The following is an 18,738-nucleotide window of genomic DNA, read 5'->3' on the forward strand; positions in this document are numbered from 1 at the left end:
GTATGTTTTTATTGCGTGTATGAGAGGGTTCAACCCTCGTCGATACCTCGCTCTTTACCCTAAAGCTTAAATTTTGTCCCAATTCTTTAAGAATGAGCTCTGAATAACAAAGGCCGTAGAATAAATAGTTGAAATTACTAAAAATACTTTAGCGGAAAGAGTGAGGTATAACGAGGAGGTAAGCGCCTCATATGCGTAATAATTTTTTTGCTTTAAGTTTTAATGCTGCTCCTTACTTTCAGTAGAAAAAAACTTTTCATATTTATTTTGTCATTTTTTTTCAAATAATGCTAGAAAATCCTGCGCCCCCTTCATTGAAATTTTCTTCCCCCGTGAAAAGTTTCTCCATGGAAATATCCTCCCACGTAACCCCCCCTCAAATCTCCCCCTAAACAAAAAATCCCCCTGAAGACGTCTGTACACATCCCAGTAACCACTACTATATGTAAACACAGGTCAAATTTTGTAACTTGAAGCCCCTCCCACGGGGACTGCGGGGGAGTAAGTCGTCCCTAAAGACATGGTTATTAGGTTTTTCGACTATGGTGAATAAAATGGCTATCTCAGAATTTTGATCCGGTGACTTTTGGGAAAAAATGAGCTTGGGAGGGGGCCTAGGTGCCCACTAATTTTTTCGGTCACTTAAAAAGGGCACTAGAACTTTTAATTTCCGTTAGAATGAGCCCTCTCGTGACATTCTAGGACCACTCAGTCGATACGATCACCCTTGGGAAAAAAAAACAAACAAATAAACACGCATCCGTGATCTGTCTTCTGGCAAAAAATGCGAAATTCCACACTTTTGTAGATAGGAGCTTTAAACTCTTACAATTAGGTTCTCTGATACGCTGAATCTGATGGTGGGATTTTCGTTAAGATTGTATGACTTTTAGGGGATGTTTCCCCCTATTTTCTGAAATGAGGCACATTTTCTCAGGCTCGTGACTTTTGATGGGTGTAACTGATCTTGATGAAACTTATATATTTAAAATCAGCATTAAAATGCAATTCTTTTGATGTAACTATTGGTATCGAAATTCCATTTTTTAGAGTTTCGGTTACTATTGAGCCGGGTCGCTCCTTACTACAGTTCGTTTCCACGAACTGTTTGAACACAGGTCAAAATTTGTAGCTTGTAGCCTTTCTCACGGGGACTGTGGGGGAGTAAGTCGTCCCCGAAGACATAGTTATTAGGTTTTTTGACTATGGTGAATAAAATGGCTATCCCAGAATTTTGATCTGGTGACTTTGGCAGCATGGGAGGTGGCCTAGGTGCCCTCTAATTTTTTTGGTCACTTAAAAAGGGCACTAAAACTTTTAATTTCCGTTAGAATGAGCCCTCTCACGACATTCTAGGACCACTGAGTCGATACGATCACCCCTGAAAAAAAAAACAAAAAAAAATCAACAAATCAACACGCATCCATGATCTATCTTCTGACAAAAAATGCGAAATTCCGCGTTTTTGTAGATAAGAGCTTGAACCTTCTACAAAAGGGTTCTCTAATACGCTGAATCTGATGTGTGTTCTTCGTTAAGATTGTATGACTTTTAGGGCTGTTTTCCCCTATTTTCTAAAATGAGACAAATTTTCTCAGGCTCGTAACTTTTGATGGGTAAAACTAATCTTGATGAAACTTATATATTTAAAATCAGCATTAAAATGAGACTCTTTTGATGTAACTATTGGTATCAAAATTCCATTTTTTAGAGCTTGGGTTACTATTGAGCCGGGTCGCTCCTTACTACAGTTCGTTACCACGAACTGTTTGATGAGGAGGTTGCTTTTTAATGCAAAAAAGATATTTTTTGGCTATGATATTGATTTTTTTTTTCAATCGGAGTTGGTCTTGATCGGTGTTTGTTTGTTGGACACGACTATCCATAAAAAAAAACAAAAAAAACTTACATCTGTAGCCAATGTCCTCGAAATTTTATTTTTATTTTTTACACTTGGGAACTAGAAAACTGGCAAGAAGTTGCATCAACATGCAAAATTTTAGGAGGGGATGGAGGACGAAACGCATTTATCAAATACGGGGGCGAGGCTGCAAATCTGTCATTTGTTTCAAATGAAAATGCTAAGAAAGGTATTTTTAAAAATCTAGGGGGAGCATATCTCCCCTCCCCATAGATTGGCATGACGTGTTTGGTAGCGACATGCCCCTGTGTGAAAGAAACAGTTTTTTTTTTTTTTTACAAGATCCTGCAAGAATGCAGAGGTTCATTTATTTGGTTTCGTTCTGAACAGTAGTATATAAAATGTAGCTACTTTGAAAAATATTGGTGAATAACATATTTGTAGTTACCAACTGGTTGTATTTTTACATCTAAAATGTTTTCAGTAAAGTACTAGTGAAACCTTAACGTAAGGAATAGGGATTAGGGGTGGGGTAGACTCCTTATATACAAGTTAATTTTTGTTTGTTTTATAATGCCATATGTTACTTTCATATCTTGTTTATTTATGATAGGTCAGTTCAGGCTTATATTTTGTATATTTGAGATGAACTAAGTGGGGAAGAGTAGGCAACCCCTTGATTTGCACATATGTCAATCTAGGGTATTTCCCTCTGTCCTGGTGGCAACTTAAATTGTGAATTCTGTTTTCATCACGAGAGAGCAAATAATAAGTGTTTCTCTATAATTACTTCATTTGTGATGTAACATCCATGTCTCGTAACAGCCGAGTGAGCTGTTAACCTTTGAACCAAAATTTGAAATTTTATTTTTAAATTGTAAGATACTGAGTCATCAGTATAAAAGAAAAACTGCCAAACGCAAGTATACAATAATTTAAAGATACGCATAAGGCTGTATCGCGAGGGGATTTGCTCCTCTCCCCGAAATGAATAAATGAATATTTTTCAAAAATGTATATTTTTAAATGTGTTTTTGAAGTTTTTGTACAACCCTCCACCGAATTTTTTTTCAACCCCTTTCCCCGGGGAAAAAAAAAATCTTGGATACGGCCTTGGTGACGCATATGCAAATTTTAACGAAATTAGAGATTTAACAAAGTTCTTCTATTTAGAACTTTTTCTGCAAAAAAAAAAAAAAAAAACATCTTTTTCTGCTATGCTATTTGTGTTTACAAAATAACTCACTAACCTTTGTTCAGTAGTTCAGCCTGTGTATCAAACAGTTCGTGATAACGAACTGTAGTAAGGAGCGACCCGGCTCAATAGTAAACGAAACTCTAAAAAACGGAATTTTGATGCTAAAAGATACATCAAAAGAATCGAATTTTCACGCTGATTCTAAATATATAAGTTTCAATTAATTTAGTCTTTTTCATCAAAAGTTACGAGCCTGAGAAAATTTGCCTTATTTTGGAAAATAGGGGGAAACATCCCCTAAAAGTAATAGAATCTTAACGAAAATTACAGCATCGCATTTGGCGTATCAGAGAACCCTATAGCAAAAATTTCAAGCTCCTATCTAAAAAAATGTGGAATTTCGCATTTTTTGCCAGAAGACAAATCACGGGTGCGTGTTTATTTGTTTGTTTGTTTGTTTGTTTTTTTTTCTTTTTCCCAGAGGTCATCGTATCGACCAAGTGGTCCTAGAGTGTCGCAAGAGGGCTCATTCTTACGGAAATGAAAAGTTCTAGTGCCCTTTTTAAGTGATCAAAAAAATTGGAGGGCACCTAGGCCCCCTCCCAAGCTCATTTTTTTCCAAAAGTCAACGGATTAAAATTTTGAGATAACCATTTTGTTCCGCATAGTCGAAAACCATAATAACTATGTCTTTGGGAATGACTTACTCCCCCACAATCCCTGGGGGAGGGGCTGCAAGTTACAAACTTTGACCAGTGTTTACATATAGTAATGGTTATTGGGAAGTGTACAGACGTTTTCAGGGGGATTTTTTTGGTTTGGGGGGTGGGGTTGATGGGAATGGGCTATGTGGGAGGATATTTCCTTGGAGGAATATGTCATGGGGAAGAAAAATTCAATGAAAAGGGTGCAGGATTTTCTAGCATTACTATAAAAAAAAACAATGAAAAAATAAACATGAAATGTTTTTTCAATTGAAAGTAAGGAATAGCATTGAAATTTAAAACGAACAGAGATTATTACGCATATGAGGGGTTCTAAAAATACTTTAGTATAAAGAGCGAGGTATTTAGGAGGAGATAAATTCCTCGCTCTTTATGCTAAAGTATTTTTAGTAATTTCAACTATTTATTCTACGGCCTTTTTGATTCAGGGGTCATTCTTAAAGAATTGTGACAAAACTTACGATTTAATGTAAAGAGCGAGGTATTAACGAGGGTACAAATCCCCTCGTACACATAATAAAAATATAAGAATATTAAAGTTTGTTACGTAAGTTAATTCTTAAGTTACGCATATTTTTTACTAATAAAAACGATCGTTAAAAATTAAAAGTTCTAGTAGCCTGTTTAAGTAACCGAAAAACTGGAGGGCAGCTAGGCCTCCTTCCCCACCCCTTATTTCTCAAAATCGTCTGATCAAAACTAAGAGAAAGCCATTTAGCCAAAAAAATTAATATACAAATTTCTTTTCAATAATTTATGTGCGGAGAGCCAAAATCAAACATGCATTAATTCAAAAACGATCAGAAATTAAATTAAAAAAATAGTTTTTTTTTAACTGTAAACAAGGAGCGACATTAAAACTTAAAACGAACAGAAATTATTCCGTATATGAAATGGGCTGTCCCCTCCGCAATCCCTCGCTCTTTACGCTAAAGTTTGACTCTTTACCACAATTCTACTTTTTAAAACAATTAAAAACTTTAGCGTAAAGAGCGAGGGATTGCGGAGGGGACAACCCATTTCATATATGGAGTAATTTCTGTTCGTTTTAAGTTTTAATGTCGCTCCTTACTTTCAGTTAAAAAAACCAGTTTTTTTTATTTAATCTCTGAAAAAGTGCGAGATTTGTTTCCATGTTTTCGAATTAGTATTATTCCATCTTCTGCACAAGTGTTACCTGATGAGTAGTTCCATCTTCTATGTTTGATCCCTACATGCAGATCTCTGGAACTTCTTACAAGCTAGGTACTTTCTTTTTACTTTGGGAATTAGTAGGAAACATTTTCAAGAGCTAACCAATTTTCTTTTATTCTGGGTAGTGAAGTATAATACAACGTGGTGGATGAAGAAAAAAGGATAAACTAACAACGTGAATTTTCTTGGTTGTGCGCACCAAGGGGTTTTGCATTCTCAAAAATGGTGTAAACTATTTGGCACGCGCCACGCATGGCGGATTGCTAGTCAAAAAGCAAGTGCATCAACTCTTAGACCACTATACCCCCTAACAGCCGTGTTAAAAGTGGGGTAGCAAAGTAGCAATGCTACTTGGCAATTTTCAAGTCTGTTAGCAGATTTTTTCTGAAATTACCATTTTTAGACTAGCAATCCGCCACGTATGACGGAATGCTAGTCAAAAAGCAAGTGCATCAACTCTTAGGCCACTATACCCCCTAACAGCCGTGTTAAAAGTGGGGTAGCAAAGTAGCAATGCTACTTGGCAATTTTCAAGTCTGCTGGCAGATTTTGTCTGAAAATACCATTTTTACATATAAAAATACTTTCAAACAGTTCGTGGTAACGAACTGTAGTAAGGAGCGACCCGGCTCAATAGTAACCAAAAGTCTAAAAAATGGAATTTTGGTACCAATAGCTACATCAAAAGAATCGCATTTTAATGCTGATTTTAAATATAATAGTTTCATCAATACAAGTTTCATCATCAATAAGTTTCATGTGTTTAGTCTTACCTATCAAAAGTTACGAGCCTGAGAAAATTTGCGTTATTTTAGAAAATAGGGAGAAACACCCCCTAAAAGTCATAGAATCTTAACGAAAATCACACCATCAGATTCAGCGTATCAGAGAACCCTACTGTAGAAGTTTCAAGCTCCTATCTACAAAAATGTGGAATTTTATATTTTTTGCCAGAAGGCAGATCACGGATGCGTGTTTATTTGTTGTTTTTTTTTCCCAGGGGTGATCGTATCGACCCAGTTGTCCTAGAATGTTGCGAGAGGGCTCATTCTAACGGAAATGAAAAGTTCTAGTGCCCTTTTTAAGTGACCAAAAAAATTGGAGGGCACCTAGGCCCCCTCCCACGCTATTTATTTTCCCAAAGTCAACGGATCAAAATTCTGAGATAGCCATTTTATTCAGCGTAGTCGTAAAACCTTATAACTATGTCTTTGGGGTCGACTTACTCCTCCACGGTCCCCATGGGAGGGGTTACAAGTTCAAAACTTTGACCAGTGCTTACATATAGTAATGGTTATTGGGAAGTGTACAGGTGTTTTCAGGAGGATTTTTTTGTTGGAGGCAGGGGTTGAGAAAAGGGGAATATGCTGGGGGAACTTTCCATCGAGGAATTTGTCATGGGGGAAGAAAATTTCCATGAAAAGAGCGCAGGATTTACTAGTATTACTTAAAAAAAAACAATGAAAAAGTTTTTTTTTCAGCTGGAAGTAAGCAGCAGCATTAAAACTTAAAACGAACAGAAATTATTACCCATATTAGGGGCTCACCTCCTCCTAATACCTTGCTCTTTACGCCAAAGTATTTTTAGTAATTTCAACTATTTATTCTGTGGCTTTTGTGATTCAGGGGTTATTCTTAATGAATTGGGACAAAATTTAAGCTTTAGTGTAAAGAGCGAGGTAATGACGAGGGGGCGAACCCCCTCATATATTTAATAAAAGCATAAGAATACAAAAGTTCTTTACGTAAGCTAATTTATAAGTTACGTATATCTTTTACTTATAAAAAGATTCGTAAAAAATTAAAAGTTCTAGTTGCCTTTTTATTGAACCGAAAATCGGAGGGCAACTAGGCTTCCTCCTCTGCTCTTTTTTTCTCAAAACCATTCGATCAAAATTATGAGAAATCCATTTAGCCAAAAAATAAATAAATATACAAATTTCGTTTTAATTATTCCTCTGCGGAGAGCCAAAATCAAAACATGCATTGATTCAAGAACGTTCAGAAATTAAATAAAAAAAACAAGTTTTTTAAATGAAAGTAAGGAGCGACATTAAAACTTAAAACGAAAAGAAATTACTCCGTATATGAAAGGGGCTTTTCCTTCTCAACCCCCCGCTCTTTACGCTAAAGTTTTTCTAATGTTTTAAAATGTAGAGTTAAGAGAAAGAGTCAAACTTTAGCGTAAAGAGCGGGGTGTTGAGAAGGGAAAGCCCCTTTCATATACGGAGTAATTTCTGTTCGTTTTAAGTTTTAATGTTGCTCCTTACTTTCATTTAAAAAACTTGTTTTTTTATTTAATTGCTCAAAGAAAAGCTGTCAAAACACAAGTTGTGCTGCTAAAGTGTCGGCAGCCTTTGGAATTTGTCGAATTCTGCTACTGGCAGCTTTGGAACTTTTTTCATACCTGCCCCCCACAGTCCTAAACACGAAAGGTACATTTAAGGCCAATTTTCCAGGCGGTTCCTTTCATCCTATCTCCATGGAGGAAGTTCTTCCTTTTTTTTCTGTATACAGAAATGATAGTCGAATCCTCTTATCTCACCAAAAGTGAAGCTATTTAGTTTTATTTATTTTGTCTGTGCATGTTAGTGAATAACAAGTTTAGAAAGGAGGAAACACCATTCATTATATATTTTGGGAATGGAGGCTCGAAAAGAAGCTTTTTGACCAGAAGGAAGGATCGTCTGACACGCATAACCGCTATTTTAGGCTTCAGCAGGTATGAAAAAAGTTCCAAAGCTGCCGGTAGCAGAATTCGACAGAATTCCATAAGCTGCCGATGCTGTGGCAGCACAACTTATGTTTTGACAGTTTTTCTTCGAGCAAAAAGTATTTTTATATGTAAACATGGTATTTTCAGACCAAATCTGCAAGCAGAAAAATTTGGCAATTTTGAAAATTGCCAAATAGCATTGCTACTTTCCTCCCCCTTTTTTGCGTGGTGGGGCTTCAGTATCTGAATTTTCCTAGGAGAGGGTGACCCCCCGCACATGGATTCTGATACAAATCTTGTAAGGTGTTTGTCATTTTACAATTTCTATAATTTGAAGTTATTTTTGCAAAAACTAAATGATTGTTCAAGACGAATTTGGTATAAATTCGACCATTAAAAGTAACTGAAACTACAGGATTCTATTTTAATCTCTCATAAAAACAATCTAAAAGGTTACTTTTCGCATTAGTTTGGTCAGCCTAATTTCTTTATTTTTGTTTTGTTTAATTCTCCCTCTTTTTTTGTATTTCCCTAGATTTATTATTTCATCTTTTTAATTTAATCTATTTAGAATCAATTAGAAAGTTCATGATGTATTGCCAAATTTTTGCTTTTGACAAGTTCTCCAAGAGATAAGGATTTAGTTGAATTTCGGAGCTTGTGGGAGTGAATTGAGTTTTTAGGACTTGGATACTAATCTGAATATTAAAGCTTCTGAATTCTTCTTCCTGTTGGATCTGACTAAATAGGTAACTGTGTCGAAACTATAGTGAAAAAAAGAAATCACCAATGCAACAGCGCAAACACAGAAATAAACACACACCACACAACTGAACATAAAAAATATAAATTATAAAAATCATAAACATTAATTAACATATAATATATAATGTATAAAATATAATAAATAATACATAAAATATAAGAAATATAAAAACAAAAAAGAAAGACAGAAGGCGAAAGGAAGACTGTTTTCTTACTTCAGTAATTAATATATATAAGTACTTGAACGAGGCCTTAACCCTCCTCATCCATCCAATTACATAGGTCAAACAGCAACCATACACATTCAACCGCAAAGAATAATCCATGGACAGGCAGTCGTGTCGTGTCGTAAGTATAAGTCGTCATATATAGAATATTTAAAACTATAAGTGAAACAAATAGTTCAAAGGCGACCACCCAACACAGGGGCTCATCAGGAGAATACACACTTGCCTATAGGGTTTCGGTGCTTTAAATTCTGAATTCTTCTTCCCGTTGGATCTGACTAAATAGGTAACTGTGTTGAAACTATGTTATAACGTTGCAGTTTAGATCGAATATAGCTTACCAAACAGGCACGTTTATATGCACTGTTCCGAGGGAGGGGGAAAAGCTCATTAGAAACCGTTTTCCAGCTCGCTACCCCTTTTTGGAAAACTTTACCCACAAGTCCCTCGAAAACATATGGAATGATGGTTAAAGAAGAATAGGGAAGGGATAATTTTGTCAAAAAATGCTGGGAAATTGTATAAAAACTGTTGGAGATTGTGGAAAGATTAGGTTAAGAGAGATTCAAGGGGCTGGCAACATTTTTTATGTGACAATACGGCAATGGTGACATTAAGAAAAGCACTTTGAAGGGTGACTAATTTGAATAATTTAATGTGTAACCACCTTAAAAAACGCTCAAATGACACAAATATACCCCATGTGACTACATTATATACCTTGCAGCCTGATGGTGGCTTAAGTCACATATAACAAATACTCCTATTATACGGCATAGCTCTATACAGGTTAAAAATAGAAGGAGGGGAACGCGATGTTTTTTCAAAAGTGTGTGTGTGGAGGGGGGTAAGTGTATCTCCTGTCGAATACTTTGCACCAGTGTTTAGACTGACTGCTCTTGTTCTGTTCAGATATAGGCCTACACTAGAGCCTCAGGCTGGTCACTAGGTAAATTTCTGGGAAATATGAAATTTTTTCCTGAAATGCTGTTTATAGGCCGAAATATCTCAATTAGAAAATTTTTCTAGTGGGAGTAACCTCCGATGGAATTTACGAAAGGATTCTCCCTCTAAAAATTTCATCAAATGGCAGCCTTGCTGTTAAAAAAAAGAAAAACAAGTCAATAGTGATGTAGTCGAAGACTCAAAGTTGTGATATTCCGATTAGTGAATTGTGGTACAAAGTTATTTCAATTTATATCCTTTTGCCTCTTATCTTTTGATTGATCCATAGTTAAATAAATTTAATAAAAAAAAAATCCTGTGCGCTTATTATAACTGTTATTGTATTTATTATAATTATATATAATTATTATAACTAATTTACAACTAATTAATACTTGCTTGTAAATATGATAAAGTAGAGCATTTAATCTCCTTATAACTCTGTGCAAACGCTATTTGCTATTAATTGAGGTTTCACTTGCCTTTTTCTACGAAGGTGTTGCTAAATCAAGGATAATTTGAATACTTCAAACTAGTAAAAAATTAATTGAAATTTAATATTTAGTTATAACTAATAGTAATTGCAATTAATGCGCAGTGTATTTAAAACTAAAATATCCTTTGAAATTGTTTTTCCATTTTACTATAAACGGCTGTTTTTATCAATATCAGTGTTAAATTAAATACTGTTTTATTTTAAAACTTATGGTAGTTCCTTATTTTTCAAGTTTTTAACCTAGCAAGATTATTAAAGAAAGAGGGTTGGAGGGGTTTCCCAGGATCTTAGTGCTGGTTTTAGCTAATCTTGGAACACTAAAACTAAATGTGAAATGGCTTTGCCTCCCTACTCTTTGTAGTAATTTATTACTTATTTATGTATCTTATAATTAATTTAATTTTTTTTATCATATTTGCTTGTTTGTTATATTTACTTGTTTATTATATATATTTTTTAATCCTATTTACTTGTTTATTATATATATTTTTTGTCATATTTACTTGTTTATTATATGGATTAACCCGTTTTTGACTCATTGATCCCAAAGATCAATTTATATATATTTTTTTTTTATAAGCTTATTCTAATTTAACTTCGTCACAAATGTCAGACTACGCATTACGCATATTGATTCCGTTTATTGATGTTATAGCTGATAAAAAAAACCGTAATTTCTGAAAGAGTTGAGAGCTTTTGAAGAGCATATCATAAACACTACCCAGGGATTTGTTCTAGGCCCCAAATCACTACAGAACACTCTTATTGGATTTGAGGCAGTAAAACAAGGCTACAGAGAAACAGAGAGTTTACTTAAAAAGAACGCCGTGACTAAAAAGTCTTTTCATTCTTTTTACTGGCTTAAGATTTTGTGCAAAAAGAACCAATGAGATTTTTGTGCCCCTTTTAGTGGCTCAATATTTGACATAGCAGCAAAGGGTAAAAAGCATGGTTTATGTGACCATTCTGACATACTCTTTGGGAATATTCTGGCTGATTTACAAAATAAGTCATAAAATATCCCAATAGAATTAAAGCACAATTTTAATTGGACAACAACCTCTCTTTTTCTCTTTGCCAGAACCGTTATTATCATTTTTAAAAAAGCCCATTTCGTATCGATTCACTATCACCTTGGCTATTTTCATAGTCGCATCTGTTGCTGTTATATAAACAAGGTTATAACAGAAGTCTACTCCTTTGCACTGCTCGGCATCAGGAACGTTTGGCTTTGGACGTTCCTTCGTTCGATGTTCTTTGAGAGGGAATCTATATCCTCTTTGTTTGTTAGTATTTATAACTCTTGTGTAAATAAACACGTGGTCATTGGAAAGCAAACTAGCCAATTCTAAACAATTAGAAATGTGGAATGCTCAAAACCGTTACCCGACTTGGCACTCTTTTTGTCTCGTCGTCACTTTGCTCTAGGCGATGTTGGAATGACGTTAGTCATTGAAAGTCAGTGCGGCCGAAAAATTATTCAGTTCGTCAATTTAAAAGAAAGCTATTTTGATATAGGAATATCTTTTTTTTTCTTCATAAAGTATTCTTGGTGATTTAGCTCAGAAGCAAGGCCTATCCAGGGAGGGGGGGGGGAGATTACAAAAAAAAGTAAATGAACATAAAGACGACAAACGGGATTATGACCAGTAAATGAAAACGAAGAGAAACAACATAAGTCAAACGAATATTTCGCCCGTATACAACTAGGCTTCTTCAGCGTGGAAAAAAATAGAAACTAATATATATATATATATATATATATATATATATATATATATATATATATATATAACTAAAATAGACTAACATAAAATATATAATATACAATTACTTACTTAGATTACTGGTTTGAAGCCCCCCCCCCTAAATTTCTATCCGGTTCGTAAAAACATGACTGAAATGTTTTGCATTCTTCACATTATTTACATTCTCAAATGTTTTGTTATTCCCCCTAATCTTTTCTATTATTACCCCCCCCCCCCCGAAAAATTCTGAAAATGTGCTTGCCTTCCTCCCTTCCAATGTGTTCGGCCAGCCGGGAAAAATTTATTAGATAGAATTTGATTTTTTGCTAAAATAGAATCGTTTTCGGCTTGTTCTCTTCAGGAGCAAAGTAGAAATTCTTAACTTATTTCTGCCAAAATAAAGCCGACCCAAGTTTAAATTGCAACTAAATCATATATTTTATTAGTCCTACGGCAATTTTTTTTGTTACCCCATTGATTGGAATCTTAACTTATTTCTGCCAAAATAAAGCCGACCCAAGTTTAAATTGCAACTAAATTATATATTTTATTAGTCCTACGGCAATTTTTTTTGTTACCCCATTGATTGGAATCTGTAAACTTACACCATTAACATTTTTTCACAAAGTTAATAAAATTCTATTTAATACCTTTGTCTGACCGAAGAAGAGGGAAGAGGCAAATTCGATGCCTCTAGAAAAAGCTACGAAGAAAAGCTGAATTTGACAAGAAAACCTTTCTAAATTTGAATCGTTAGGCTCCTGCCGGCAAACTTCCCAAACCTAGAGGCTTTGGAGTGCTACTACAAAGGCCGTATCCAGAATTTTTTTCCGGGGGGGGGGGGGGTATAACAGGATTTCTTTCGGGGGAGTCTAAAAAAACTTCGAAAACGCTTAAAAAATTGTTTATATTCATTTTTGCTACGATTTACGTGTCGGACAAACATTTTTTTTTGGGGGGGGGTTAAACCCCCTAACCCCACTGAATACCGTCTTGGCTGTCTTTTATCGTAATTGTAGTTCTGGTCTGTAAAAACTGACTAGTCAGTCAGCAAAATGTGTTGACCCCCTCCCAAAAAAAAGAAAGAAAGAAAGAAAGGGCTCTATAGGATATAGTCTCTCCATTGAACCAAATACTTTCGTTGTTATTTCTCTTTTGTTAAAATATACTGAGGGACAGGCCGGTCCTGTCACTACGAAAAATATAGCGTTTTCCTACTTTGGTGTATTTGAACAAAATTGTAATAAAAATATTTATGGGTTTAAACTCTATTTTAGATTATTTCCCATGACTTAGCTCTGGTTGAGATAGTGAGCTATTCCCTTTCTAATAGTCAAGTCGTTCAAAAGCTAAGTCGATGAACTTTTTTTTGTGGGAGGGGGGTGATGTATTTTAAAATGCTTGGTTACTTCTTAGTTTTATGCTCATATAGAAGTTTCCAGAAATGGGTTTACACCCTGAAACAAATTGTAGGAGTATTGCAACTATTTCAACGATGCTACTTCAATTTTAACGTGATTCCAAATCCGGTCTGTCAAAACAAGTATTTAGCCAGTAAAATATGTTAGATCCCTCCAACCTAAAAAAAAATGCTTCTATAGGCTATATTCCTTCTATCGGGCCTAAAACTTTCTTCTTATTCTCTGATGTTAAACTGGGGTCTGGAGGAGGCAGTTGCCCCTCCTGACCTATAGCAAATTACGACCCTGGTTAAAACGCTATATTAACTCTTTATTATATGTTCACACACAAGTTATTCTAAAGAGGGATTCATTCCCTGTAAGAAATTGCCACAGGGAATTGCAAACGATAATACTACAATTTCGCCTATATACCAATTCCAGTATGTATAAATGGAATGTCAGCCGAAAATGCACCCCCCCCCCCGAAAAAAATGTTTGTGACGTCTGTAGCTTAATTTGTGTTTTTAACTTAATTACTTGCATTGGTTGCAAATATGAAGAAAAGGGTTTGTTATGTTAATTACATTTATTGATACACCTGCGTTACTAGCTGTTTCGAATTGACTGACACGTGATAGGCGGCATTCAGTATGTGAAAGTTTTCTCTAATTGCATGATCGCAAGTCACCAAGTTTTCTTTTGAGTTTTTGTTCAACCAAAAACTCATATATCCAAACATATTTTCATTGTGCGCTCTAGCCATGTGTCCATATATCTAATTTTCTGGCGAGAGGGGGGGGGGTAAGATAAAGTGTATTAGTAACCTATCTTTTGCAAAATATTTTTAACTCAGTCTTTTTGTTCATAACTGATTAGAGAGATGAGGGTTCGAAGCTTTTACCGGTGAGTGGGGGGATGGATACCAAAGTAATTGCTTCTGTGTTCTATTCCTTTCAATATGTTTATAATCATTAATAATTAATTAATTATAATCAGTAATAAACTAATGATTAGTTTATAATCAGTAACAGTTATTTAGTTTATAATCGGTAATAATAACTAATTCTATTGTTCATGACTGATTAGAGAGATCAGGATTAGAAGCTTTTACCGTGGGGGGGGGGATGGATACCAGAGTATAGAATTCTCTTGTTCATAACTGATTAGAGAGATGAGGGTTAGAAGGTTTTACCGGCGAGGAGGGGGAGTGGATACCAGAGTGATTGCTTCTAAGTTCTATTCGTTTCAAATAACTAATCAGTAATAATTAATTAATTTTTATCAATAATAAACTAATAATTAGTTTATAATCAGTAATAATGAATTAGTTTATAATCAGTAATAATAACTAATTCTTTTGTTCATAACTGATTAGAAAGATGAGGGTTGGAAGCTTTTACCGGCAAGGAGGGGGAGGATGGATTCCAAAGTATATAATTCTTTTGTTCATAACTGATTAGAGAGATGAGGGTTAGAAGCTTTTACCGGCAAGGGGGGGGTGGATACCAATGTGTAGAATTCTTTTGTTCATAACTGATTAGAGGGATGAGGGTTAGAAGCTTTTACCGGCGAGAGGGGGGGGTGGATACCAATGTGATTGCTTCTACGTTCTATTCCTTTCAATATGCTTATAATCAGTAATAACTAATCAGTAATAATTAATTAATTATAATCAATAATAAAGTAATAATTAGTTTATAATCAGTAATAATCAATTAGGGATTCAAAGATTTTTAACCATCCAAAGCCAAAACAGAATACACGAGGCTTATATCATTTACGGCTTTCAGTTGAATCAAAATGGACGTTATAACAAAGAAAAGAAAAAGAGGGAACTCACATTTTTTTTCATTTTACATTAGAGCGAAGAAAGAAAACAGGTATCCATTGATATCGTAATATCTTTAGTATCCATTTAATAAAAAATGAAGCTGATATTCATTTTTGGCATCAATAAGTTCCAGGGAGCAGGTTTTATTTCAGACAAAAGTGGCACACAGCAGTTGCTTGCGAGGTGTTGCCCACTGTGCAATAAATGGCACGCGTCTGGCGTCGTGGAAGTGTAGCACACATGGTGTAGATTCCAAGTGTACCATGCTCAGATTGATGAGTATGGTGGATGTGTCTTACACTTTGCAAAAAAGTGGTGTTTTGGGATGTAAGCTTTGTGGGGTAATGTTGGCATACCCTTGGCTACATGGGTCTTTGTTTCTTTTGATTGCCAACAGAGCATCTAGGAACAGGTGAAAATGTAGTGGCACACTCGGCAGAATATAAATGAAGAATATTTAAATGTTGCAAAATGAAAACTAAGTAAACCGCGAACACCAAATAACTGTAGATTACTGTTCTTTCTATTCAAGCATCTACATAGGAATCCTTGGGGGGGCAACTTGGGGAAAATTGGAAATTTTTGCAAAATCTGTGAGGAAACTAATAAAAACTGTATGTATAGGAAAATATATCAGGATATTCGGCTGGAAATGAAGAATATTATCTTTTGAAAAATGAAAGCTTATTAAATCGCAGACAGTGTATAATGGTGCATTGCTCTTCTGACATTCAGTTATATACATAAGAATGCTGAGGTGAGGGGGTACAACCCGGGAAAACTAGGCAAATTACATACAAACTACGAAAAAAAATCGTATTGATCTCATTATTTAAGACAGTAGAAGCTTTAACCTCCCTACCCCTCCCATATTTAGCGCTGGTGTAGTTGCACAGGTGAATCTCAGAAACCTCGAATGGCAAAGAGTTAAATGAAAGACTGATATTTATCTTGCTTTAGAAAGGGAGACATTGAGTTCCTTTACATGCCATGGAGCCTTTATGGGAACATCGCATTATGTTTGTTTCAAAATTTGTGTTTTGTTGGAAAATATATCTTAGAAAAAGGTTAACTTGCTCTATGTTTCAGAGAAGATAGATCAATGCCAAGCTGAAATAGGTTTCGGGACAGTCCTTTGAATGTGCGAATTTTAACATTATGTCATGCATTTTTTCATTCTCTATGTTATGAAAATGCTTTTTTTTTCGCTATGAATAAAATAGTTTTTAAAGTTACTTCTTGTAATAGACATTAGTAAAAAGAACTTTTTTTAAAACTTATTCTAAGAAATATTGTATGCTGGAGCATTATTTTTGTGCTATTCTGTCTGAGCAGTGAATTTTGTCCTTATAGCACTGATGAAATCATGAAAAATCCAGCTTTTACTTTTATCTGTTCATCGTAATATTAAATTACTCCATTATGTCCATCCGTAAAGCATACGTAATAGTAGATTGATCATCCGACATTCGATAGTGGCGCGCATGCAGGATTTGTTCGGGGGTGGGGACTTCGGAAAGGTGCCGACATCGGAGAATTATACAGAATACATAAGAAATTTCTTGAAAAATTGTATGAATATCCGGATTTCAGGGAGGCTTGGCTTGCATCTCCTACTTTTGTACACTTGCCTAATCTTGCAATAAACATTTTCAAACAATCTACATGTTAAAAAGTTCATCAAAACAATCGTAAAATATTTAAAGAACTTTTTTTATTAAAAAGATAAAACACGTGAGGATAATTGCGGTAGGGTTGTAGTAGTAGAATTCTTAAAAAAAAAAAAAAAAAAAAACACCAAAAGCTAAGCTTGTAGGGCCTACTTCAAAAACGATGGCATCAAAAATGGGTAAATGTAAAAAATATAATGAAGTGAATTCTAAAAGTAATTTTTAGAACTAGGGGGTTAAACCTTGTACCGAATTCATCCAAACCCAAACAAAGCACTGTAATTCTTGACCGACAACAATACATTTTTTCTTTTCCCAAACTTTCCCTTCTAATAATTTCAAATATTAAAAAAATGTAAGTATATTAAACCATAAAAACTATGAAAGAAGTAGTATAAATAGATTGGTTTATGTACATGAAAATTTCTATCGCTTTACTCTTTTTAGATAATGTCTTTTCGTGTCCGTGCGTCCAAATTTCGTCATGTGTATGGTACGTCATTAAAACGGGACCAATGTTATGACAATGTACGGGTGTCCAAGTCGTCATGGGACTCAACTTTCTGTGCTGTGAATCCTAAGTTTTTAGCCATCATTGTTGAATCCGCTGGAGGAGGTGCCTTTATTGTCTTACCCCTAGCAAAGGTAATGTGTTTTTTTCTCTGTTTGCCAATATTCACCCTAATATGGTAGTATCAACCCTTTAAGGACTGTTAATCCCTGGTTTTTAGCCATTATCGTTGAATCCGCAGGAGGAGGGGCCTTCATTGTCTTACTCTATCAAAGGTAATGTGCTTTTTCTTTTTTTCTCTTTGCTAATATTCACCCTATTGTGATAATATCAACCCTTTTTGATTGCTAACTCCAGGTTTTTAGCTATTAGGTTAGGTTCAGGTTAGGTTCAATCGGGTTTAATTAAAAAAAGGAAATAACTAAACTTAAAGTACACTGCTCTGTGACAAAACTCACGTTGAGACCCATAAACACAAAAGATTCTTCACTAACACGCAGTACGGCTCCCACTTCACTCTTCGACACAACCACACGCCTCCTCATTATATATTTTTTTTTAAATCTTAACCATAGGGTTTCTCCCTCCCTCCCCGGACATACAACCACCTCACCTAAATAAACTAAAAAATCTAAACTTCATCTATTTTAATTTATCTTTCTTTTTTTATCTTTCCCTTATTGACCTTTAACGAAATATTTATTTAAATTATTTTTGAAAGACCCGAGGGAGCTCCTACATCTCAGCTCTTTTGGAAGCATGTTCCACACTTTAGCACATGCTACATCCAGGGAAAATCTGAACGTACTGTTGGAGTTCGTCTCACTTGAAGGTCAAAGGCAGAGCGCGTTATCGATTATGTTGTTCAGATATCAACCGAAACAGATTGTGGAAGGGAGATGGAAGTAAACCGGATAAAAATTTAAAAACAAATTGTTCATTGTTCTTAGGTTATTGATTGATTGGATTGAATTGTTGACCAGAGTTTACCATGTCGATTTGAACAATGAGGGGTAGGAACCCCAAATCTGACGATCATTATTGAATCCCGGAGGAAGGTATTCCTGGCTAAGATAGCGGGTTGTCAGTTTTGCCAGTTTTGACTCCAGCTTGGCATCAATCCCAACAATGATGGCTAGACACCCTTTGCCTGGCCCTCATTGTTGAATCTGAGGAGAATGGGCCATTTCTATTCTACCTCTGGTTTCGATAGTATTTTTTTTTTGTGTCCTATCATTTTTTATTCGAGCAGACCATTGTCGACTTGAACAATGAGGGGTAGAAACCCCAACTCTGACGATCATTATTGAATATGCAGTACCAAGAGCATTGTTTTATCCTTGGCTAAAATAATGGGTTTTGAGTTGTGCCATTGTTTTCTCCAGCTTGCTTATTATTAATCTCAACAATGATGGGTAGAGACCCTAAGTGTGGTCATCACTCTTGCA

The 18,738-nt window shown here is 35.1% G+C and overlaps 1 protein-coding gene across 2 annotated transcripts in view; it reads left to right on the plus strand.

Annotated features, from left to right (window-relative positions):
• LOC136028405 (coronin-1C-A-like) overlaps positions 1–18,738 on the plus strand; it is a 126,364-nt gene that overhangs the window by 11,817 nt on the left and 95,809 nt on the right. The window contains exons 1-2 of one of the 2 annotated variants that reach the window (XM_065706228.1): positions 8,201–8,443; positions 17,227–17,424. In XM_065706228.1, the coding sequence (XP_065562300.1) occupies positions 17,230–17,424 (195 nt within the window). In that variant the 5' untranslated portion in view covers positions 8,201–8,443; positions 17,227–17,229. Of the gene's footprint in view, positions 1–8,200; positions 8,444–17,226; positions 17,425–18,738 lie in introns of those variants that run through there. The other variant, XM_065706227.1, reaches the window with a different exon arrangement.

Source organism: Artemia franciscana, chromosome 6 (genome assembly GCF_032884065.1).
Source record: "Artemia franciscana chromosome 6, ASM3288406v1, whole genome shotgun sequence".
NCBI classification, from domain to species: Eukaryota; Metazoa; Arthropoda; class Branchiopoda; order Anostraca; family Artemiidae; genus Artemia; species Artemia franciscana.